This window comes from Rhinolophus hipposideros (assembly GCF_964194185.1).
Source record: "Rhinolophus hipposideros genome assembly, chromosome: 3".
In the NCBI taxonomy this organism is placed as follows: domain Eukaryota; kingdom Metazoa; phylum Chordata; class Mammalia; order Chiroptera; family Rhinolophidae; genus Rhinolophus; species Rhinolophus hipposideros.
The window spans coordinates 37,825,244-37,852,622 of record NC_138049.1 but is presented as its reverse complement, the minus strand read 5'-3'; the positions used below and the strand labels follow the sequence as shown (position 1 = coordinate 37,852,622).

The 27,379-nt window shown below is 33.0% G+C and overlaps 1 protein-coding gene across 4 annotated transcripts in view; it reads right to left on the bottom strand.

Annotated features, from left to right (window-relative positions):
- Window positions 1–27,379, bottom strand: part of TBC1D32 (TBC1 domain family member 32) — a 178,647-nt gene that overhangs the window by 7,684 nt on the left and 143,584 nt on the right. For 3 of the 4 annotated variants that reach the window (XM_081039396.1, XM_081039397.1, XM_081039399.1), the window contains 6 exons: window positions 24,433–24,516; window positions 16,872–16,941; window positions 14,899–15,014; window positions 13,953–14,107; window positions 11,524–11,664; window positions 4,734–4,922 (listed from right to left, as the gene is read on the bottom strand). In XM_081039396.1, the coding sequence (XP_080895522.1) occupies window positions 4,734–4,922; window positions 11,524–11,664; window positions 13,953–14,107; window positions 14,899–15,014; window positions 16,872–16,941; window positions 24,433–24,516 (755 nt within the window). The remainder of the gene's footprint in view (window positions 1–4,733; window positions 4,923–11,523; window positions 11,665–13,952; window positions 14,108–14,898; window positions 15,015–16,871; window positions 16,942–24,432; window positions 24,517–27,379) is intronic. The other variant, XM_081039398.1, reaches the window with a different exon arrangement.

The following is a 27,379-nucleotide window of genomic DNA, read 5'->3' as shown; positions in this document are numbered from 1 at the left end:
TTCATGTTCCACAGTTAACATTTTTTACATATTCTAAAAGTTTCAAGCTACTTCAGAGTTTGTACCGAAATCAGACAACTCAGGCCTCTCTCATGAAAATTCTGTTTTAAAAGCTCTGGGGAGGAGTCTAAATATATCAGTTTTAATAAGCACCCTAGTGATTCCTAGGATCAGGGAAGTTCAAATAGAGTGTGTGGTTCTGGACAGAATATTTAGGATAGAGTATGTAGTTCTTAAAGAATTTACTCAGCTGAGAGTTACATGGGCATCTGTGATGATTAGAGAGACGATTCAATCTTGGCTGGGTAAATGAAGGAATATGCCTGGATCACATACAATATGAAAGAAAGTTCCTGACATAGTTCTGAAGGTTATGTCAATGCCAAGTAATAATATATGATCTACACATGTACATAATAATATATGATCTACATAACATAAGACATCTTGGGGCTGCAGAAAAAAAAATGGTAGCAAAAGTATATAGTCTAACTATGGACTCAGTGGAAAACCCTGTTTCCTTTGCTGTATTCTCTACACATCTCTTTTTTTTTTTAAAGAAATAAGAACAAGAGAGATATGGGAGAGGGATGGGACAGGAATGGAGAAACTCCTTAACTAAGTTTTTTTTTTTTTTTAAGAGCATACAATGCGCCAGATAATGTTCTAGAAGTATTTTACAGATATCATCTCATTTCATTCAACAAACTTACGTGATAGTTATTATGTCATTCACACCCAATTATACAGATGAGGAAACTGAATCATAAGCAACATATCCCAGTCTATATAGTTAGCTAGACACAGAGCCAGAATTTTAATTCAGGTAAACTCAAGTGATACAAGGACAATGCAGAAACATATCTGTAAACCACAGCTGACTTAATACTAAACATGTTTTATCTATTCCCTCAGATAGTGAATTATTTTTTTCTCAGTGTAATCTCCATTTCTTATCCTGTCAACATGTTCAGGAGCAACTGCTAATAGCAACACATACACACACACACCTCTTGACAATTTACTGATTGGGCTGAAATTAATCAGATTTTTTCATAATTGTAAATTGATTTTGCCATAACATGCAGGATTTAGTTGAAGCATTTTAATTATTTTGAATCTTCACAGCCTAATTTTCACTGCAAGGCAGTCTTTTCCTAGCCTGACATTTCAGTGATGTTTGTCCCCAGGTAGAATTTACAAACTAAAAACAAGATCACTGCCAGCCTATTAGCACGCTAGAGAGGAATGCAATATAGCCAGGTGGCTAAAGCAGAGGGTCTTCTGAAGTACTATTAAAGTAATTAATTCTCACTAAACCTAAGAGAGAGAGAGAGAACTGCATTAACAAACAACTTTAGACTGTCAAGTTTCCTGAGATGATTGAGAATATTTATTTTGTCGGATGATGCTTTTCTCCAGAAGTTTGATGCCTCCAGGTTTCCTGAACCATCTTCTGTCACAGATAAAAATGTTCAGAACCCCATGTCCAAGGACGAAGCTCTTCAACATACTTTCAGAAGCTGCCTTCAAGCTCAGTACTAATCTATTAATCACCATAGTGTGCGGATAATGCACTTAGCTGCTCTATTATCCAACACACATTTTTGTGGTGTCTACAAGGATATTGTGAAAAACTCAGACGATACCTAATATCAACTTATACCCATGGCATTCATCTAATTTAATATTTAGTAGTCTAACCAAAGAAGGAAAACAATTTTTTTGTTTGTTTTGTTGGGCTGGGCTGTCTAGTAGTGTTCATCACCTTCTGCTCTAAGAAATTCTAAGTAGTCTTTTTAATATATTGATGGATCATGGAGAACTGTTCAGTGGACTGTTACAAGAGTACACAAAGAGTCTAGATTCTCAATCATCTAATTTAAAATCTTGAGTTGAAATCAAAATGAACACAAATAGGTTGATATTTTGTTTATGCTTCTATCATGTCACTTTCTGTCAAGACATGAAACTTAAACCAGGAAAAGAACTGCATACTTTCAATCTTCTGGAACCATTTCATTACCTGAAGGTTTTCACGATAACTTATAACAGTGGAAAACATAATATATTTGTGTTTTTTTAGTTTCAATGTTTTTGAAACTAATTCAAGTGGGCCTGATTATTTGAACTTATTTAAAGCAGTCAGATGTTTATCTACTTTTATATCATGATTCAATATCCTCCTTTTAAAAAGCAGTTTTACTATAAAAGAAGTATGAGCCCATTCTTCAAAACAAAAAAGTCCACATAAGTACATACAAAAATATATAATAAAAAGTAAGTCTCCTATTATACTTTACCTCCTTTTCCTCTCAGAAACAATCATTACTAAATTTGTAGAGTCAGGGAATAACATGCAATCAATGTAAGACTATTATTATGGCTGTGACAAGTACTTATATGGGAAATTGTTGATAAGTTTTTTTCTCCCTTGATATAAGAATGAGATTTTGGATCAGAAAGTATACAACATAATGTCCAAGGTTTAATCCCTATAACTATAATTAAATGAGGAATTTTTAAATCATATATCTATTCCTGACTTATGGAGATCTTTTGAGGAAAGAATAAAAACACTTTATTAATCAAAATTACATTACTGGTTTACATGTGAATAAGTGAAAAATGGTATACATATATTTACATACTTTGCAAACAAGAGATTATATGTAACAAGGCTTAATGGAGTAAAGGAGTATGTAAACACATTTTGAAATAATCTGCACTGGAATTTGTCTAACGAGAATAATAACTGCCCACCAAAAGAGACTGGTGAACTTGAGACCTACCTGCTGAAAATAAAACAAAAAGTGAAGTCACAGAAGGGCATTTTTTCTAATCCCTCAGATGACTGCAAATAGCAGGAGTAAAAAGTAAGGTTTGTTCTAGGACAAGTGCTAACAATTAATTCTTTGCTAACATGTCTTTAATTTGGATTTAAACCAATTCAATTAAAATTTGGTAATTTATGTAAAACTTAGTAAAGATAATATTTTTCCCCTCGTTTAAACATTCTTTAGTTTTAAATTGATAGCATTATGCCCAGAGCACAACAGAGTTTGAGATATATTTAAAAGGTCACCATTTGCAAACCCTATTACAATTTCCCCTGCAGTTGTCAAGAAAGAGATTAAACTGCAATAATCACCACTATTAATCAGATTTAAAGATGACGAAATATGAAGACAGCCTTCTGGAAGGAAGATAAGAATCATTTGAATAAGTTAGTAATGTTTGTTAGTCAATGTGAAGAAAACTAAGTTCATTTATCTTCCTCTTTATTTCCAATCTTTGTTTATCTTAGAAAGTATTTATTGAGCACCTACTATGTGCCAGATTCTGTTCCATGCATTGAAAATGCATTAGTAAACAAAATAGACAAAATCAAAGTTCAGGTAGAGCTTACCCATTTTCTGGGGAAGACTGACAAAAAATACATAAAATAATTTCAGCTAGTGACAAAAACCTCATGTAAGAGAAACTAACGTACAATAAGAGGTTAGAGAATTATAGGTTAGGGGATAAACACTTATAGGAGTTTGGGAAAATTTCAGACTCTGAAATCCCTATAACAGACCACTGTAGGCTGATGAAAATGTCCCTTACTGAAAAGGAACCCACATTTGTCCTCAACATATCTCCCAAATGCTTAACCATTCCTGTTCTCCGAATTACCTACTACAGATCAGTTTTTTTCTTTTTCTACCTAAGCTTTCCTCCTATATATATAACCACTGCTTTGGTACACTATTTCATTAAGAATATATCTCAGATCATAATTCTAGATATACATATATATATGTAAGAATTTGTGACCTTTTAATTCAGTATTTATGAATTAAAAATGCTTGATAGTTTGGCAATCTTAAATGATCACCAACATTTATTTACAGAGAATCATCATTATGGAAAACAGCTTGGACAAATATCTAATGATAAATAGTAAAGATAAAATTAATTTATACAGAAATTAGTCACTGACCTAGAGAAACCTAGGAAATGACAAATACCAGTTTTAGTGTATATACGTAAATGGATGTCTGTGGGATGATGAGGTCAACAGGGGGAGGGAAACATACTTTAAATTCAAGAAAAGAGTTTAACTTAAAACACAGTTAGATTTCCACCAAGAATTTCACACAGGGATGTATTTATACATCATATATTTCTTAAAGTCCAGAGCTTCAAGTCACATTATTGTGAGTGAGAAAGTAAGCAACTGTATCTTGTTTTAAAATACTGGCTTATATATGGTAGTGACTTTTTTAAAAGAGTATTATGATAGAATAATCTTTCAAGAAAACCTTTTATAAAAGTAGTTGTAAGTTCAGAAAAATACAGACTATGAAGGCATAATTGTATTAAATGTGTTTTAAAAGTATCAAACCTCTGTATTAACACAGTAACTTGAACTTTAAATGACCAACTAAGGTATAAGAATATAAAAAAATACATGTCTTTTGGCAAAGCATACTGGTTACAAGCGAAGTTTTGGATTCATACAGTTTAACTTCACATCCCCTCTATTGGTATAATTTGGGGCAATTTACTTAATTTGGTGCCTCAGTTTCCTCATCTCTAAAATGAGGATGATAATATTAATAGTACCTACCTCTGAAGGTTGTTTTTAGGATTGGATGAGCGTCTAGAAAAGTATCTGACATTAACTACCCCATCAAAGCTAGCTATTAACTCATAACCATCTTCCCCATAGATACAAAGACACTTACTTTTAGGAAAACCTGCAGATCTTGAGTCTGAGTGTGCTGCAGAATGTCTTGTTGTAGATGTTTAAATATAGCTATACAGATGTACACTTGGTAGTCAGCACCAAGGAAAACACAAGTAGCAATATAATGGCAGATTTCTATCCAATCTAAGTAATTCCAAAAACACTGAGTTATCCATTGAACGCAAATCTAGAAAAAAAAGAAGCCAGTTCATTAGAAAGCTTACAGGACCATATTTGACTTTCAAAAAGCAATAACCAATAACTCACACTAAACTGATGAAGAGCTTAGCATTTAATCAAAAAGACATTCTGCACACCAGCCTAACAAGGATGCTTCACCTATTTTCTTGATGCAGGAAAAAACTTTCCTGGCTTCAGGACTTGGGGGTAAACGATGGCGCTCACACTGCTCAAATACCTATTGCTAAATGCATTTAGTCATATTGTCCTCCTCTTATCCATAATACCAGTCTGCTCTCTACAGATAACAAATGCTAAGAGACTTTTTTAATTCAGAGATGGGAGTTTTTTCTATCCAACCTATAATCACAGATGTATAATTATGCAGATGACAGATTGCTAAATGTTACATTAATGCAAATGGACTCGTTCTGAATCAGAAAACACTTTATTCCAAACAGAATTATATAACGTAAAAACTGAGAGCTAATGTAGAGACTAATTCAAAACTGAGACTTTTTAAAAAATCATTTTTTTTTGAATAACATTTGTTCAGATTACAAAAGCAATACATACCCATTGTGGAAAAAAACAAAACAAAACAGAAAAGCTTAAGAAAAAAACAACAATGACAGAGTTTAACATTGTTAACGTTTTGGTACTTTAATGTTATGGGTGGAATTGTGTATTTCCAAAAAAAGTATATCAAAGCCCTAACCCCTAGTACCTGTGAATGTTACATTATTTGGAAACAGGGTCTTTACAGAAGTAACCAAGCTAAAATGATGTCATTAGGGGGAGCCCAATTCCAATATGACTGGTATCCATATAAAAAGGGTAAATTTGGACACAGAGACAGTCACACAGAAAGGGAAGATGCTGAAAAGTCACACATACAGAATGTCACACATGAAGACAGATGACTGATACATCTACAAGCAAGAAACATTTGATACTACTATAAGCTAGAAACGAGGCATCAAACAGTACTTTTGCTAGTATGTTTAGAGGGAACATAGCCTTGCCAACACTCTGATTTCTGGCTTCCAAAATTGTGAGACAATAAATTTCTGTTTTTCTTTAAGTAGCCCACCTCATAATACTTTTGACACTGTAGTCTTAGGAAACTAAGACAATTACTTTCCAATATTTTAATTTTCATTATGATTAACAGTTTACCACTGAGGAAATATTTCCCTTATTGATCCTCTCTTCTCCTGCAGTTTTACATTTTAGTGGAGTGGGGGAGGAAGGAATAGGAACAGCTACGATAGCTTATTTCAATTTGTCATAGACACAAAAGACATAGAAATATAAATTTTCCTTTTTTATTCTATCATTTTTGTCCTTTTGAAAATATATTTTTGAGTAGTTTCTGAAATTTGTTTTGATATCCCTGATTCAGTCTTTTGGAATACTGGTTCCACTTTTAATTGCTTTTATTGTTTTATATTACTTTACTAGGACTCACATAACAAAGTACCAGAGACTGGGTGACAAGCAACAGAAATTTATCTTCTCATAATTCTTGAGAAGTCCAAATTCAAGGTGTTGGCAGGACTGGTTTCTTGTGAGGCCTCATTCTTTGGCTGATAGATGGAAGCTTTCTCTCCTAGTTTCACACGGTCTTCCCTCAGTACATGTCTGTGTCCAAATTTCCTATTCTTATAAGGACACCAGTCATACTGGATTAGAGCTCACCCTAATGACCTCACTTTTAAGCCCACTTTAAAGACTCTATCTGTATATAATCACATGCTGAAGTACTAGGGGTTAGAACTTCAACATATGAATTTTGGCGGGACATGAAACCAGATGGTATCATTGAAGTTTTGTTTTCCATATATTATTATTCATGTCATTAACCTTTTAATATCATTGAAGTTTTGTTTTCCATATATATTATTCATCTCATTAAGCTTTTAATTTCAGCCATTATGGGCATATCTTTTCATCTACCTCCAGGTCATAGTTCCTATTTTGTTACTGATAATGCCAACTATATGACCAAATGTTTTCTTCTGCTTATTATAATTCTGTTCTCAGTATGTATGGAATATCTTATACTGAGAACAGAATTTTATATATATATAAACAGTACATGAACCCGACCTATCACAGCTTCGAAATTTTGATTGGTTGATATGTCCATAGTCCATTTGCCTCTATAGGCTCCCCTCTTTAAAATTTTTAAGATAAAATACATCGTAAGGTGCTATACATTATGTCTGTGTTTATTTTAAAACACATTCAAAGTCTCAGTTATCAACAGAATCAACGTAACTTTTCATTTCACTTATCAGACAAGAAAATCTCAGAATAATACCAACACTACCACAAGAAATATGATTACCTAAAACGCACAGTAGTTTTGCTGTTCTCTTTGTCTTTAGATGACACATTCCTAGGTATGTAAAGTCAAATGACAGCGTTTTAAAGTGCTTTTCATGAGGTTACACCATTTGGTTCATTTGATTCAGTTTGACTTTATGTTTTTAGGGACCAAATTTATTTAGTTGGTTATTTATATATATTTATTTGTATTATTATATAAAATATTGAAATGATTCCAAAGTAAAAATACAAAGCAAAGTATATTCCCTGGCTCTCTGGCCCATTCCTTCCCCATCCTTAAAAGCAATGATTTTTTTAAAAAATGGTCCATTCTTTGATGTTAATATAAGCACATTTATATAAATTTGTACTCCATCCTTTCTTATATAAATGGTAACATGCTAAACACTTTTTCTCCACCTTCTCAGTTAACAAAACGATCCCATATATCCTTCCATGGCAACATACAGAGATATTTCTCATTCTTTATACAATTACATAGTATTCCACTGTGGATAAACCATAATTTATTCAATCAAACCCCTGTTCACAGACATCTGTACTACTTCCAGTCTTTTGATACTATAAACAATGCTATAAGAACACATCTGTGTGTATGTATTTTCAAAATTTTGCCAGTCTATCTCTGGGAAAGATTTCCTTAAGTGGCATTGTGGGGTTAAAGGGTAAATAAATGCAAATGTGATTTTGCCACCAATTGCCAAATTCCCTCTTATAAGTCTCAAAAATATACAATGTTTTTAAAACCAACCAGTTGAGTCCTTATACTCATTGAAAAAATATTAAGTAGTTTATGAAATGGTATACAAAGAAAGTGTATAGATTCGCAGCCTTAACATTCTGCGTTTCACTTGTATAATTTTACATTTTCAAAAAGAACTGTCAAAAATATGAAATGAAAAAATAGTTTTCTATAATTCTGCTTTTATGGTAGTGGTTGTGGTGGGGATTGGGCAAAGAGAAAAAAAAAGAGGTGTTTCTAGAGTATATTCAGAGGATTACCCTTGTTAGCCCATGGGTACACAGTATTACTTGCTTACATAGTATCAGGTTGGTACAAAAGTAGTTGTGGTGTAAAAGATTAAAAATTATAAAAACTGCAATTACTTTTGCACCAATCTAATACAATAATCAGTGATATAATGTCTCCAAAGAATTACAAGAGATAAATAATTAAAGACACATGGTACTTCTTAAACCAGGAAAGCTAATAAAAATACAATAAGGAAAAATTTTTAACAAAGGTAAAACTGATCAAAAAGTTAATAGAACATATGATTTTTTTGGTTCATTTAAAAAGAAAGTATATTTGAATTTCTATTTCCTTCCCAATCTCAGTTACTCTTAAAATAAACTCTAATCAACAAATATATATTTCTTACACTTAATTTTTTTTGTGTTCTAGTTGAGCTTATTATTTTTACTAAAGAGAACTCTGTATTTTATTTAGCAACCTACCCAGAAATCCTTCATTATCACCATTCCTAATCCCTTAGTGTCTTCAACTTCAAAAAGCACTGCTTCTAATTAGATCAAAATGAATAAGCTTTGAAATACAAAATTTGTACCCAAACAATTACTTAACCACATATACCCATTTAATTACTTAAAAGTAGTTTTCATATTTTATAATTGGCAATAAAATGGCAAATAATATCAACAAAGCAACGGTATATATCCAGAAACAAAATCATTAGCTCACAAAGGGAGCCATTAAAAAGGCATTTTGACATTAGACAATTTAAGAAACACAGTAACATTATTGCTCAGAAATAATGCAGTGGTTTTTACTAGGTAAATATGCTTGTTACATGCAAGCACTTTCCAACTGATCAAGATATATGAAATTGATAAAGAGATGCCAAAATATTAGATACCAGATTGATACAGAGGGGACCAAGGCACTGCAAGCTTTCCCACTCTTTGTTATTCATTTTTATGTTAAAGGATATATGTTAGGCACTAGTAAATGATTGGCGGTATTAAACAATATACATTGTATTCATCAAGACTAAAATGGCAAAAAGGAACTTTCAGGAACCTACTGCTTCCTGGCTTGGATTTTCAGAAGAATTGAAAGAATGGACTGTTGAGCTTAAATATGTAACTACTTCTAACCAGAATTAAACATTTTGTGATTCAAAATCCCCAGAAGTGTTTTAGGTACATATACAGTAAGAGCTAGAATTGGAGGAGGAAGTCTTTCTTTGCACTACATGCAATTCCTTGCTATATTTAGACTCCTTACTAACTTCAGGAAACGTAAAACTCAACAGGTGGAGTCACCTGATGCATTAATGTAATAAATGACAAAAGGGTACTTCAAAGTAAGGATAAAAGCACATCATAATGTTAAGAACTACTGTCTGCTCAAGAGGAAAAGGTTTCCTGTATGACAAATTCAAGGGAATGAAAAAATTTATCAGGATGTCACATTAACAGGTCAAATAAACGCTAAGGTCAGGACAATCTTAACCATAAAGGAACTTGACAAAATTCAACATTTTTACTTGATTAAAAGAAAGGCACCAAATTTAGTATTTTACACAGACTAGAGAAGGATTCTTCCATAGCATGATAGGAAGTAATTCTCTCCACTAGTTACTACTTAATGGTAAAATGCTGAATGCTTTCCCAGTGATTCAAGTCCAAAACAAGTAAGCCATTATTAATTAGAATTACTCTGGAAAATTTATATAATTTAGTGAAAAATGAAGCAGAAATGAAATACATTAGAAAGTTGGAAGAAAACATACAAATCTAGAAAAAAATGCATAACCTAATGAATGTAAAAAACTAATGACTTTATTATTAACAATAACCAAAGAGAAAATAAACTTGAAAAAGAAATCTCAAGCTACATTAATTAAATGAGAAATGAATAAGTATATGGAAAAATTTATACTACAATTAGTAAAATATAGTACAAAGATAATAAATGAAAAAAACCTTACTATGTTCTAGATAAAGAGGTTGTTAAAAACATAATTATTCTCAAACTAATTTATAGTTTAACATAATAGCAATCTAAATTTCATCTAAATTCAAAAAAGCCCAATTTTGAACTGTGCAAAATCACCTTAAAGTACACATAAATAGAAAAAGCTAAATTAACTTTTATTTTAAGGGGGAATTAGGAAGTAAATGATAAGCTTACTCTTACCCAACATTAAGACATCATATAAATCTATAATAAGTAAAATACAACAGTAAATAATACATTGGTAAATCAATAAAAAGTAAATAGTCAATTAATTACAATAGTAAATAAATAAAATATGTACCTCAGGAATTGATTTGGATAGTAAGGATTACTTTTAAAGAATATGTACAATCAACAGGAATCACACTAAGACATGTGGGCAATTAATAAGGTTCAACTAGTTAAAACCGGAATTCTAGTCAACCATCTAATGTTAAAAAAAAAAAATAAAAACACAGAAATTTTAAAAGAGAAACAATTTTTACCTATTAACTTAGTGATTACTTTTTAAGAAGCCAAATACCCAGTCCTGAAACAGAGATACTCTCTTCATTTCTGTTAGAAGAGTAAAATCAAAGCAATTTGATAACATGCATCAAGAGCCTTAAAAGTGTTCAAATCTTTTGATTAAGTATTTCTACCTTCTGGGATTATGACCTAAAGATTTAAATCTAAAAATAGAAAAAAAGGTTTAAGTTTAAGTCTGATTGTAACATCATTAAAAAACAATCCACACCTCCACCAACGAAGGACTGGCCATGCATAGGAGGGAGCCATCCTGCTATTGCATGTGACCAGAGGAACAAATCCAGGCCCTAGAAAAATCATTAAGCAGTCCCAGATCCCAATAGCAGAAACAGAGTGTTAGGCTGTCTTGTTAGATTAAGATACAGTATCTCACATACCAGATACTCAGTGTTGATAAGAATCCTTGCCCTAAATGACCTAACGCTTAAATTAGCCTTATGAAGCAGATATTGTATCTATTAAAAGGCCTGTATGTCATAGACTTTCAGAACATCTATACTTTTTAATAGCTGAACCTTAATTTGAATTCTGTGAATGCCAGAGATCTACTATAAAGTAAACCTATATATTATAAAAGACCTAAGGAGAAAAGCCAGTTTAGGGATTTAAACACAAAGGTATAAATAATTACAAAAATGATTTTATTAATTTAAATGTATTTCAAATATTTGATGAGAATGTAATTTTCTTTAAAGATTCTGAGATTTGGGAGTTGAAGAAACACTACTCTATAATGAATTACCTGTGATGGTGCAAAACCAGACATATGAAAAGCTGAAAACACAAGTGGCACCTCTGCTTTCAGTAGCATTTCAATATAGTGAGTGCTGCAAAAATATACTGGATGGATGCCGGTTTCTATAGTGTCAACATGTAGGTACTGCTACATAAAAGAAAGAAATTGAGATTTAATGAATATGGAGCTAATTTAAAATAATCAAACATCTAAATCTTTTGCTTTGAATTTCTACTTCAAAATTAATGTGGTGGCATAACAAGTTATGCAAATATTATACTTATGCCAATTTAAAAGTCAGAATGTTAAGCACTTGTAGAAAGCATAAATCTCAATAAAGACAATATGATATACCTTCCAAGACACAGGAAAAAGCAAACACTGAAATTTTGGCAACTTCAATCCCCTATAGAATGATGGGGATGGGTGTTGTATGAAAGAATAAATACATCAGTATGTACGTGAGTAATAAATGCTTTACTTTGTAATGCTAAGGGTTTTTCAGTATGTTATTATCCTTGGCTTTGGCCAATGATTCCATAATGCTAAAAATTTTTAGTTTGTTAGCTCTTGGAATATTTGTCTAGTTTCCTTGTTCTAAGTTCATGTTAACCCCAGCATAAACTTAAGTTACTAATAACTGAAATTGGGCATGCCATAAGAAATTCATCTCTAAGACTAGGCAAAAAATACGTAACGATTCACATCAAAGTTCTCAGGCCAACTATTTATATATATATATATATACACACACACATATATATATTAAAACAGGTAATTTCTAGAGTTACACTTTTAACAAATCCAAAATATTATTAAATAAAAAACACTTATACTGTGTAGTGGTGACTGCACAATCATTAGTAAGTACATTTTGATAATAGTTCTAGATAGAATCCCTAAAGAGGAATCTTAGCAGAATGCTATTTGTTTCATAAAGAAGCACTAAAGCAAACTACTTGTAATGAAATATTCAACTTGGTATATTTCTACTTGAAAAGAAAAAAATGACACTAAGGAACGAACTGCGTAAGCCTTCACTGATGTCACAGTTGCACCAACTGAAAGGGGTCAAGGCTTTATAGCAAGAGTTCATTCTAAAATCCTAAGTTACATATCACTCCATTCAATTCACAGATCTACATTCTGTATTAAACGATGTTATCAAAATAAAATCCAAGCTGCTGGAGTCAGGCCTGGTTTCAGTTTTATAAGAAGAAATGCCATTGTAATACAACATCAGTTAGGTTAAAAATAATGTATTATGAAAAAAGTTTATAGATTCAAAGCAGAAATGCACCTTTAAAAAATTATGATTAAAAACAGTTAATTGGTGATATTTGACAGTGTTACGATCTAAATACTGAAGTAGAATAGTTAACACTAGGGAATGTAGGCATCATTTAAGAATACTTGATAAGAAAATGTGTGGATTCAAAATCCATACTCATCATCAAGAATTTTTAAAATTACATTTCTAAATGAAAGAGTGGAAAATCTGTAAGATTTTAAAAATTTTATGTACAATTAAAATAATTGTTCAAATTTTGGTTATCAGAAGGAAAAATAGTTTCATTGATTAGAAAATCTTATTTAGAAACTGAATATAGCTACTTCAAGCATAAAGTCATACATTTTCAGTATTTACTGCTTTAATGCTTTGCTTTTATTTTCCTTATCAATAATGTAAACCGAAAAAACATATATTAAGTATTTTCATTTACTTTCATATAGATACTCTCTAGCCCCTTAACTTATGCTTGGGTGACAATGATTGCATTATCCATGTGCAACATGTCATGGAAAAGGTTTGGGAAGCAACAGCATAGTTTATATAGTAGCCAGTTTCCCCAAGTTGGAGATCTTAAATGGCATTAAGTAAATAAGTAAAACAAAATGCAGAAACACTAGTTGAGGGATACATTTACCTCTAAACTAAAATATGATATCTCATGGGACTAGTAAAATCTTTTTAAAAATACACTATAACCCTTTGATCAAAACTCATCATAGATTTCCAAAATGTATATAAAATGTGTTTTTTCTCTATAGAATATGGTCACAATTTTGACTTAATTATTTTCTTATACTGTAATTTAACCAAGAAATTCTAACAAAGCAAAAAAAAAATGCATTCAGTAGTTCTCTTTTCACATGTAGAATTTTATAATTTACTAAATGACAAGTTTAAAATTTAATAATATATCTACTACCATTAATCTTTCATTCAGTTACCATTAGGTAAGACTCCAAGTATTTGAGAAAATGTCAAATCTATATCTTCAAAGAAAATCAGTCAAAAGCATTCAGGTAGAAAATGGATATAAATTAATATAGAGGCCTCTACAAATAAAATCATAAGATCCCAATGAATTTAAAGAGAATTTGCCTTAAAATTTAAAACACTCCTTTAAAAAAAGACTAAAGAGTCTTACAGAAATATGTAGTCTTGGCAACCAAAGGAAAGCAGAGGTTAGAAGCCTGGAGAACTGCTGAAGAAATCGGAATGTTTTCTCTTTGTTCCCCAACATTATCATGAACAAAGAAGACACAAACCAATCATGGCCAGCATAACTCCCCTGCAGGCAGATTGAAAACCACAGTTAAGGAACTTTTACAATATTTTATCTTATAAAGTGAAATACTGACAACTCCATAAATATTCATTTCCAGGCTCTGTATGAGGAAAAATGTAGTAATGATACTTAGTCTTCATTTTGTCTTTAACCAATTTATAAGCTATTGATATAAAACTAAATTTTAGTAATAAAAAAGTTACACAGTAACTGTTTTAATGTAATATTTGCTTAATTGTCTATTGGATGCCAATGGCACTAGCAACTAGAAGAAAAACTATCTGCTTTATAAAAACACACTCGTTCAAATCATTAACACGATAGTACCATCCTTTGTCTAGTTCAGATTATCTGCTAAATTACTAGCATAAAAGTATTTTAAAAAATCCATACATTTTTAGACTCAATAATGCAGTGTGTATACATTTTTTAAGTCATATCCTAGTTCTGATAACCAATTCAAATAAAATAATAGATGTTTTATTCTTATTCTAGAATATTACCATATCAGAATATTCTTTTTCTAGATTAATTAAACCTATTTTCAAAACTTCCTTATATATGTCTGAAAATACATTCTGATATTCTAATAACTTTATCCAGTTTACTATTCAATAAGATCGAATTTAGTAACTACTACTAAATAAAATACATATTTAAAATACAGAATAAATACTATAAAGACATATCATAACAAATAAATCACTAATATCATTTTAGTTAAAGTATCATTTTACTACAAAAGTGTTAAGGTACCCCCATCAAAGAATTATGAAAAATATCTGAGGAATGTCAAAAAGGATATGAAGAGAAGATTTTACAGGAGATTGTTGCTGTTTCAGGAATCTCTCACAGTGCTTTAAAACCCAGCTAAGATCGTTTTCTGCACCATCTTTTAACAGATTGAGGAACTTGCCATACCTGCATTAAAAACCCACAAAACATACAAAATGGAAAACATCAGTCCCTGTATTGTAAATTGATTTTGTAAAATCCATCAAAGTATAGTCCTCTTCAAATCCCAAGGTTTTAAGTTTTCAAATTTCTCCTTTCATCAAACTACGCTACATAGAGCACTTAGGAAAAATTAAAACTCAATATAATTATTGATAATTATGATATTTCTAGCGGTATTCCTCTGGTAAACCCTGGTAACTTTACAGTAAAATAAAACAGTAATGAGAGAAGACATTGTAGATACCGTAGATGCACAAGTAGAATATAAACATTTTTCTTCTGAACTTAATCTAAAAAAAGGGATGGTTGCAGGTTAGATTGACAGAATGTTAAATCTAGAAGCAATTTTAGAGTTCATCTAGTTCAAAGATTCTAAAAGGGGATGGCACTTCCCCCTGGGGCCAACAGGGAAATTTATGGGGGCTTTTTTATTGTCATAGTAACTGGGGGCACTACCGGTATGTGGTAAGTGAGAGCAAGGAGGTTAGATACGGGACAGTCCTATACAAGAATAACTTCAAATGCCTCATCTATTATTTGCGTGGATGAAAAAGCTACTCATAATGATCTGAGACTAATTCTTTTTTATATAAAATCATAAAATGTTCTTCCTATATTTTTTATACGCACTGAATGCAACTATGTGTAAATCAGGGAAAGACAGGACTTTGTTTTGTTTGAAGCCTTCCTGAGACTTGCTCACCTCTGTGGAAAGTCGCAGTGCCAGTGGCAACTCTCTCCACAGTATTTGAAGCACCAAAATAAAACGAGTCTCTATTTGTAGCTGCCAGAGTCACGATGACTTTATATGAAGGCCAGCTATGTCTTACATGCTAGTTGTCCACAAACATTTCTTTTTATTTTTTTAATTAAAGTTTATTGGGATGACAGTGGTTAGTAAAATTACATAGGTTTCAAGTGTGCAATTATGTAATACATCATCTGTATATCACGTTGTGTGTTCACCACCCAGAGTCAGTCACAAACAGTTCGTTATAAATCATTTTCCATTTATTTCTTACTAAGACATTATATTGAATTTAAAAAAAAAACAACCTTGTGACTAGCCTGCTTATATTATCTATGGATACCATTTCAGAATAGAAATAGGACATTTAAATAAAAAGCATATATACGGTCACAAAACACAATCACTGTATTATATGCCCTACGTGATAAAGGTGGACAAGCAAGAATTAGGACCATAGTTTTTATTATAATACTATGAATTTATAAAAATGCTCAGTCTTTTTAACATCTTTCTCATGTTATCTTTTAAAAACTTGATTCTGATTCTTCAGAAAGGGATTATCAAGAACCCCATTTAAAGAGCAAGAATGGTGGTGGTGGTGGTGGTGGTGGTGGTAGGCGGGGTGTTGAGGACACAATCCTTAACTCCCAGTCTGCTGTTTAGCTTGTCCATTTCTTTTGAAAATTACAATTTGAGCACTAAAAATTCAAACTACAATAACTGATTTATTCATTTAAACTTCTACATCTATTTTTATGGTACTTTTGTGCACATCACCGCAAGTTTGATAATTTAATTGCATTTTAGAAAATGGCATGATTGTGCTACCAATGTGCTGATTTTTTCAATGCTATTTTTTGGGGGGAAAAACCTGTTAGTCATAGTAGTTTAAATACACTGGCATTAGACTCTGAAATAATAATGAACCATACTGATTTACCTGCAGAGGTAATTTAATCATGTGCCAATGTCCTCAAAACAAAGATATTCTTTTCTGAATGACAAACTCTACATTTGAAATATACAAAATAGTTGGTTGTTAAATACTATTAAGCACATATCACGTATACCTGACAGTCATTTTAATGCCAAGTTGCTGCACAGATGAAAGATTTTCATTCTTCACATTTGCATCGGCAGCTAAAAACAATAGAAAACTGGATTTAAAAATGTATAAAAGTCTGCATAATAATCACATTTTAATTGAAAATTGATGAAAGCAATATTTTTACATATTTGAATGTGAAGTTTTGAAGACACTGGTGAATTTATTCTTTTAAGATCTTTCAGTTATATTGTCAAAGGAATTATATAATAGGAAACTTTTTACAAATAACTTTTCTCCTATAAAAAGCTTTTAAAAGCATATTAAATACAAAACAATTAATCCTAGTTTTAAAGCAATCGAGTTTTGCTTGGCTCTCAGAACACAAAGGCTGTGCACTCCAAAACAGTCAAGAATATTGTACTTTTGTTAATCAATGCATATATAAGATTTTGAATGACATATATTATAACTATTGCTATGTACTTCTTAAAGATTTAAACATGCGTGTCAAGAAGGAATAATCAGTATTCCACTTATAATATACAACAGTGCATGAGGGGGGAGTGAACAAGTTTCCTCCTGCAGGTGGATTTGCTCAGTGAGATAGGAATTGTGATCCTCTACCAAAAGAGAAGAAGAGACTGTAAGGTACAGAGGATTATAGGAGAGGTTGAAAGTCTGATTAGTCATTGAGAACATTGGATGACCAAGCAAACAATAAGATTCCAAAGTATCACTGGGTAGCACTGAAGTCTAGCTGAAACTTTCAGTTTGGGGCTGAAGAAATGATGCGTGCACAGCACACACAATATTAAAGGAGTTGCCCCAAATCACAATTATTTAGTGATTGGGAGGACCAAAAGCCAGGTTTTCTGAATCCCATATCACAAGTTTTCTTTGCCTCCCATTACACACTGGTGAATCCCATACTATCAACATAATCTACTAAATTCATGGACTCAGTCATTCTTTTTAATAAACTTTTCTGATTAAGTGTGGTGTACTATGCCAGGAGCTATGAGGGATAAAAGATAAATCATACATCATGTCCTAAAAGATCTTCCCATGTAGTGTCAGAAATTAAATTTGTATATATATAGCTTTGGTGTTTTAATGTGCTAAAAGGAATAGGAATCATACAGATAAAATGTTACATGAATTCAGCAGTGGGCAAGATTAGGAAGATGTGGCATTTAAACTGAACCTTAAAATATACGAGTAGACTTGAGAAAGGCAAGAACAAATTAAATATCACTGTTATCAAACATCTATTCTTTGGACCAGCAATAATTCATCTTTTAGAGCTTTTAGAGCTAAGGTAACCTATTTCTAGTTTGCCTAGGATGACTTTCATAGTTTTAGCACAGAATAGAGATAGAGATAGAGATAGAGATAGAGAAGATAGAGATAGAGATGATAGAGATAGGAGAGAGAGAGAGAGAGAGAGAGAGAGAGAGAGAGAGAGAGAGAGAGAGAGAGAGAGAGAGAATTGTGCTTTACACATCAAATGAGAAGCAAGGTACAGATGGAAACAGATGTGGACTTAGAAATACTTTTTGTATACTGAAATCAAGTAACAGATGGATGATATGACACGATTCCCTAGAGTCACTATGAGAAGCATGACAAAATAAGTTGTTGAAAAAAACTAAATGAATGACACCTGTGGGATCCTACTCCCCTATTTACTTAACAATGCCTAATTCAATCTTAGCCTGAATATTAAACCAACTATTTGAAATAACCAATCATTTTAATTATAAATATAATAGTCTTAAAACAAAACGAGTTGAACAATTTACTTAATATTGACTGAAATCACTCACTCTGCTGATGCATTCTGTTCTATTTTGTTTGCAAAGCCAGCACATAGAGCAACGGTAGAAGAAATTAAATCTATTCTGCCTGCCACTTAGAATAACAATGTGGAAAAAAATAAATTTTCAGAAGAGTAAAGAATTTCCTCCATGGAAGACAAATCCATACTGAGAAACAGTTACTGCTTGGCTGTTCACTGACTCTCGTGATGCCGTTTTGTATCTGCTGCAAAGTCAGAAAACTCTCAATCAGCCAAAGAAATCAACTGACCAGTACACTTTCTCCTACCTCCTTCCTTCCCCAAGTCATTCTGCAGATTCTGTTGCTTTCTTTTTAACATGTGGTTGTATCTATCCATTTTATTCAGTTTTTACTGACACAAAATTCAATTCCTTGTGACCAAGTTACTATAAGAGTCTCAGTCTCTTGGGACCGACCCGGTGGCTCAGGCAGTTAGAGTGCCATGCTCCTAACTCCGAAAGCTGCCGGTTCGATTCCCACATGGGCCAGTGGGCTCTCAACCACAAGGTTACCAGTTCAATTCCTCGACTCCCGCAAGGGATGGTGGGCAGCGCCCCCTGAAGCTAGCAACGGCAACTGGACCTGGAACTGAGCTGCGCCCTCTACAACTAAGACTGAAAGGACAACAACTTAAAAGTCCTGGAAGTACACACTGTTCCCCAATAAAGTCCTGTTCCACTTCCCCAATAAAATCTTAAAAAAAAAAAAAAAAAAAAAAAGTCTTGGTCTCTTAAATGGCAGTCAGAGTTCTTTGGGGAAAAAGTATTTCTGTTTCCATGTCTTTAATTATGCAATTACGCTTGCCTACAGAAGTCTTCCCCTCTCCCATTTCTTTCCTCTGTAATAGCCCAGGAAACAGTAGCAGTGCACAGGAAGCTGTGCAGTTCCTGCTTTCTCCTCTAATCTTCCATTATGACACTCATCAACAATAATCACTCTTTCCACTAAACACTTCTGGGCACTCACAACAAAACCCGTCTTTGGAAGATAACCCAATTCAAATAGCAAATTTAAAGACTCTAGCATATTACCTAAAACAAAGTAGCCAGCTGAAAAATGTCAGTTTCCCCTCATTTTTTTATTGTCTATTTTACTGTATGCTACAATTTACTTCCTTCATCATCTTAGGTGCATGCCTATTTCCTGTCCTTAAGGAGAGGGTCATTCATATAATATACCTACTTGCAATTGTAGAACATATTCACAAAGATACTCCATGAATGTAAGACAGAAAAGACCACATTTGCTGAATACCCAGAGAAAGTATAAAAGGTGTTTAACTGTATGTATTAAATTTAAAAATATTTTAATAGTCAAAAGGTGAAACAACACAATTACTTTTGATATTTTTTTTCCAATCTTTTGATTAACAACATAAAGAGAAAAGGAATAAAATTAAAATATTTACTACTTTAAAAGGAGGACTTAATTTATCATTTCAAAGAAGCCCTAGAGTAGTAGAAATCCCCAACTTGCTCCAGGGAATTGAGCCAACAAAATGTTAAAGTCTGTTAAAATTTAGAAAGATACCTGTATGGATTTATAAACTACAAATGTGCAGAACTTTCTCAGTTTGTTCTTTCCTCTTTCTTCAAGGGGATAAACATCCAAATTAATTTGATTTTTCCAGATTTGCAAATTTTATAATGGATGGAAATCCTGAGGGAACTAACAGATGGATGATGATGTTATTCTAATTTCAGATACCTTAGGGTTTAGCAAGCTGTCATTTTTAAAAAGACAATCAATTTCTCATTTCAGGAAACATGAAAAAACATTGAATATATCTATCCAGCATTTTCTTTGAAAATATTTTATATCAAGACACTTTTTTAAGAAATTTATTTAAAATAAATAAAGTGAAAGTTGGAAATAGCAAACCATTGTTCCATCAGCCAAAAAAGTAAATGATAAAGGGTGATGGTATCTAAAATCCTGGGAAGAAAACAATACTATCAACAAGTGTAACATATAATAAGAAATATTAAACAATCAACAAGTAGATACCTTGTTTTGGGTTATAATCTAAAATTCCAGTGGCAATTGTTCAACTAGAGGCTTTGAAGAATTTAAATTCACATGCAGGGTTTATCTGCCTAGATACCACATTCAAAAAAACACAATATGTGAGCTCCCCCTCAGCATAATTCAGAAGTTTAACAGAGGGCAGTAAATATGTGCACACTGAGCAATCAGGTTGCTGAGTATTTAGATAAAGCATGCAACATAATGTTAATTTTACATTATCTGCAGAATATACAATCCAACAGAAAAATGTGCCAAGGAGAGCTGTAGAAATTGGAGACAATTATGCTAAAGACTGAAGAGATACCCACTCTCACAATGCAAATCTCCATGATTATCATCACTTCTCTTACTGATTTCCTCTCTTTTTCATAGAGTTGATCGTTAATACCTGTATATTTTCCACATACATTTTCAGGTTCATTCACAAAGTCATAATTTTCTTCACAAACGCTTTTCTTCAAAATTATCTTCACAAGTTGTTTTCTTTCCTCTTTACCTCAATTTCCGTATTTTCAATGTAATGATTATGCCTACTTCAGAGAGTAGTTATGGTATTTACTTGTACAATGCACATCAAGTACCTCAGCACACTGTTCAACTCAGAGGAAGTGCTCAACAGATATCAATTCCCTTCACCTACCTAACTTCTGATTAATGCTACCTTGTATTTTCCTCTCATTTCTTTGTTTCATTTTCTTATGTTCTCTTTTATCCCTTTCCCAAATCTACATTAGATGTCACTATCTGTAAATAATTAAGTATGTTCATATGTGTATTCTGTAAATATCAATATATTTAGAATCATTATACAAATGTATTGGGGTTAACATACATGCTTATTTAACAATATGTATATTTAATCCAATTAAAAACATATCAAATGCTACATTAAAGATACAAAGTGAGACTTAACGGAATAATTTAATGACATACAATATTATGAACATATAATGAATATTAAAATGGTAAAGTGAATGCAATGGGAGCACAGAAAATGGATTTCTGCTTAAGAGGACGAGGGAAGGTGACATACTAGCTGCAACCTTACAGTTGAGTTAGACATTATCATATGTCCAGACAAATCATGTGTCCTGGGGAAGAAAAAGTTTATCCAGAAAGAACAGTAGGAGCAAAGGTTCAGTGACACGAAAGCACAGAATGTGCTCGGGCTAGAAAGACAGGCTGGGCCAGATGGGAAACATACAATTTTTATGGGGATATGACATATAGTGTCTAACTTGAATAAGTAACATATATGAATGATGGTTTCTGTAGCACAGAAGTCATGTCACACTTAGGAGGGGAAAAAAATGCAACATCCCTTGATGATCTATTATCATGAGTCTATATCTAGCTCTCTGCTTTTTTCACCATCTCTCTGTTTACCAACTCCCAAGTACTGGATATTCACATTTGGCAAATTTCAGTTCTGCACTGTACTTCATCCTTTATATAGTTACAAAAATAATCTCCCTGAGGTACATATGAATCAAGTACAGCTTCTGCTCAGAAATCTTAAATGATTTACACTATTGCATGTTAAAAATTAAGATAAACTGATTGACACAGTATATATATAAAGCCTCCCTCCTTCATTCTTTTATCCATTCTTTTATTTGTCCAACATATATTGACACTTATTCTAGGTGCAGAGGATACAAACAATAGGCAAAACATGGAAATTACCCCTACTGCAGTTTACATCAATGTAAACAAGTAGATATTAAGTCAGAATATGAGAATGATATGCCAAACAAACGCAAATTGGTTTTTACACACTAAGCTGATGATTTAATAATTTGTATTTCAGCTAAATTCCACATTCAAATATCCAGCATGTACAAAAGCACGTTTAGCTAAAGGTGTAGCAAGTATTCAAAAAGTAACATAAAAACAAGCTTCTAAATCTCCTTCTGCAAACCTGTTCTTCTCTCATTCTTCTCCATCACAATGTATGATAATCCCATCCTTCCAGAGGCTCAAATCAATACCTTAGTCTTCTTTGATTTCTCCCTTTCTCTCATACCCATATTCAATCTGTTACCCAATTCTGTTGGTCCTGTCTTCAAAATGTACCCAGAATCCAAGTACTTCTCATCATCTCCACTTACATCCTCATCCAAGCCATTACCATTTTCATCTGGATCTTTTCAACAGCCTCCTAACTTGTCTCCCAGCTTTAATCCTTTGTCCTCCTTAAGTCTTTTCTCAGTACAGCACACATAGTAATCTTTTAAAAATGTAAATCAGAGCATGTTAATCAAATGTTCAAGACCCTGCAATAACTTTCAAAATCTTCTCCTGACTTCCACACCAGCAATTCCCCCTCCCCCTAACTTCTTTTTAGCCATACTAGTCTCCTTCCTCGTCACTTGCTGAAATTCCCTCCCCCTGAAAATATCCATGTATCTTGCTCCCGCTTCTGCTGGTCTAAACTCTATTTAATATTGTAATCCTCACCCCAAACTAAGCACTCCCTAGCTCCTTTCCCTGTTGTGTATTTCTCATTTACTTAATAGCATTTGACATACTGCATCTTTTACTTATTTGTTTATCGCCTCTCTTCCCACTAGAAGGTATACTCTATGAAGGCATGATTTTTTTCCTCTCCTTTGTTCAATGCTGTGTCTGAATACTTAGAGAAGTTCTATTCCATAAAAGAGCACAGTATCTATCCGTTAAGGTAATGAATGTGTGTGGGGTGAGGGACAAAGGGGTAAATTGGCAGTGCTAATAGTTCTGTGTTCCTGAAAAATAAATGAGGCCTAGAAAGGGATAATACTAGAGAGGAAGAAAGAGAAGACTAATCTAAGGCCTTGGTTATCACCGTAAGAAGCTTAAGTTTTATGCAGTGGTCAATGGTGAGCTTCTAAGGGGTAGAGAAATGAGTGGGTCAGATTTGCGCTTCGAAGGTCACTCTGAAAGCAGCATAAAGAATACCTGTGAAAAGAAATCAGACTCTAGTAAGAGACCCCAGGTGAAGAGGCTGCTGTAATTCCCTAGGCAAGAAGTAATGGTGGCCTGAACTAACAAAGAGTGGAAACCAATATAAGTACATACATACATTTGAACTACATTAAGAACACAGAATTAACACGGTTTGGGGATTGAGAGGGACATGTGGACTTAAGAGTGTCGAGCCTTCTGTGGTTTATGGCTTGGATGGACAATAGATGACTGTGTTCCCCACCAAAATACACAGAGTAGGAGGAGGATTGTGTATCACATAAGGTCTGATGAGGTGAGGGCCCTGTTGGACATTTAGAGTTTGAGAGTTTCTGTAGCACATACAGGTGAGGTTTACCTACAAAGCAGATGGAAATATGAAAATAAAGCTTATAGTAGATCTGTGAGTAAAAGATGTAAATTTAGAAATCATCAATATCTGAGGTATGTAAAATAGTAAGAGCAGATGAGATCACTAGGGGATAGTGGATAAAATCAGAAAAGTGGAAGACATTGGAATACATCGCATTAAGGAAAACAACTTTTAATGAGTTAAAAAAAAAGGGGAGCTCAAAAACAAGTTAGAAGTTACAAGGAAACCCAGACATTTGCAAAGAAGAAACTGAAAAATATCTGGAATATATATGGCACCGAGTGAGAGATTTTAAGGATGAGAAACCTTGGGCATATTTGTAATCTAATTACACATCTCTAAGAAATATTATTTGCACATTGAATACTTTTCAAAATTCAAAATGTTTAAAAGGTACCTGTATATTCCACTGAGGGGAAGTAGCATTCCGATGGGCTTCCAGAGAGACAAAGTACAAATTTTTCAAGTAGTTCTGCTAAAGCTGCAATAAACAAGAGAATAATTAGAATATTAAAGGTCAAGAGTAACATGTTATAACACATCTTTAAATCACCGAACAGTACATAAAAGTCATCTGAACTTCTCCAGTTACACTTATAAAGGAGTCCAATTCAAAATACATACCATTTTAATATTCCTAACAATGTTTCTGATTTATATTAAATTTTAATTGCTTAATTGAGAACCTATGAATGTAAACCTAGAAAAGAATAATTTGTTATGTTTAGATCCTCTAAGGATTACTTCAGAATTTTCAAAATAATTTTAAACAGAAAGAATATCATCATTAATTAGACTATACCTTATCATAATTATTCAAACATACAGAAAAAAAATGCGTGAACTCTAAGACCAGGATCAACGCAGAGCTCATGTCTCTTTCAAAACCAGTACATATTATGCATTTTTAAAATTTTGCTCTAATGGTATCTGTTCAAGGCATTGGATCAAAAGTAAGTTTGCCAGGGGTTGGGGAGATAGAAGGGATGAGTAGGTAGACAGAGCACAGGATTTTTAGGGCAATAAAGGTCTTCAGTGCACCAAAAAAATCCATTATATACAACTCAAGGAAATTAATTCATGTCACAAAAGACTTCTTAACTTCAAAAACAAATTAACTCTAGGATATTGTTATCCAGAAAATAAATTATAGAATATTGTTTTATCTTAAGTATGAGGTCTGACACTTATGTTTGCCAACTTGTTGCAACAATGTTGCTAGCCTTTTTTGATATCAGAGGGATTATTCATTATGAATTTGTACCAACTTCACAAATAGTTAATCAAGTTTAATATTTGGAAGTGCTGAAAAGGCTGTGTGAAACATTAGACGACCTGAACTTTTCACCAACAATTCATGTCTCTTGCATCACAACAATGCACCAGCTCACACGGCACTGTCTGTGAGGGAGTTTTTAGCCAGTAAACAAATCACTGTATTGGAACACCCTCCCTACTCACCTGATCTGGCCCCCAATGGCTTCTTTCTTTACCTGAAGATAAAGGAAATATTGAAAGGAAGACATTTTGATGATATTCAGGACATCAAGGGTAATATGACAACAGCTCTGATGGCCATTCCAGAAAAACAGTTCCAAAATTGCTTTGAAGAGTACACTAGGCGCTGGCATCAGTGCATAGCTTCCCAAAGGGAGAATTTAGAAGGTGACCATAGTGATAGTCAGCAATGAGGTGTGTGGCACTTTTTTTAGGATGAGTTTGCAAACTTAATTGTCAGACCTCACAGATCTTAAATGACAGACCTAGAATTCCTATAAATGATTTGAAATTACAAATCTTTTCCTTTTAATTATATTTATTCCCCAGGGTGGTACTATGAAATAAATAGACTATAAAACCAAAATTTGTAACATTTATATACTAAAAAGGGGACACGGGTTTCTGCTGAGGAAAAACTAAAGGCAGATTGGTCAGGGATACTGGGATATTGACACTGCTTTCTCCCTTGGCATTGCCGACACAATAGCTGTTTCCAAAACAATGACAGCTCAATGTCTGTAAACATGCAAAACTTGTCCTGGATTCACTCTTTTCAATTTTTTTAAATCTTTTATCGCTGCTGGTCTATCATCATATCACAAGAAAATTATACTAAGACTTTATTTTTTTCCCAATGAATTCATCCTTCCTGTAGCCACCAGCTGTGTATTCCTTGAAAACTTGCTTATTCAAGAACTCATGGCTCTCTCTTCTTTCTACCCCCATGAAGTTAGAACTCTGCTAATGGGTTTCAAGCACTTTACAATCTTACAGCATCCAACCATATCTACTTTTCATATAAAATGCAGTAAGCACAGTCAATTTTTATCAATGCTCTGAAGTACACTATGTTCATTCTTTCCTCTGTAATTTTTTTTTTTTTAAATCTTACTTTGGTTAATTACAGATTCACAGGAAGTTTCAGAGATAGTACACAGAGGTACACAACTTCTTTTATCCTTCTTTTTAGGGTAGATCTGCTGATGACAAATTCTTCATCTGAGAATGTCTTGATTTCCTCAATATTCCTGAAGACTACGTTCAATACAAACAGAATTCAGGTTGACAGTTGTTTGCTTTCAGTACTTGAGTAATGTTACGTAACTTCCTCTATACTCCATCTTTTCTAGTGAGAAGTCCACTATCATTTGTATCGTCCATCCCCTGTAGCTAAGGTGTTCTTCCTTCTCTGCTTTCAAGATTTCTTTCTTTGCCATTACTTCTCAGAAGTTTGATTATATTGTGTCTTGGTATGGAAACCTTTGGGTTTACCCTCTTTGGGATTCTTCAACCCACAGATTTAGGTCTACTGCCAAATGTGGAAAGTTTTCAGCCATCATTTCTTCAAATTTTTAATCTAACCCCTTTCCAGGATTCCAATGACACAAATGTTAGATCTTTTGTTATAATTACACAGATCTCTGGGGCTCTATTAATTTTTGAGTCTGTTTCTCCTCTGCTGATATCTTCAAGTTCTCTGATTCTGCCTTCTGTCCCTTCCATTTTGCTGCTGAACCCATACATTGAGCTTTTTATTCTGGTTATGGTATTTTTCAGTTCTAAAATTTCTTTGGAGGGTTTTCTTTATTTCTTAGATGACACATTCTATTTTTTAATTTGTTTTATGTGTGAAACAAATACATGTGCGAAGGGGAAGGAGAGGTTGCCGCCTAATTTTCAGTGGGTGGTAATGAGGGTGTAAGTTCTAACTCTTTAACTAGGTGTCTTCTGATACCATCCCAGCAGGAGGCAAGGGTGCCACTTACTGCCAAGTGAGGATGGATGTCCAGGCTTCACCCCAGGTCCTGCTGGCAGGATTTTCTGTGGTGTTTAGCTGGATTAAA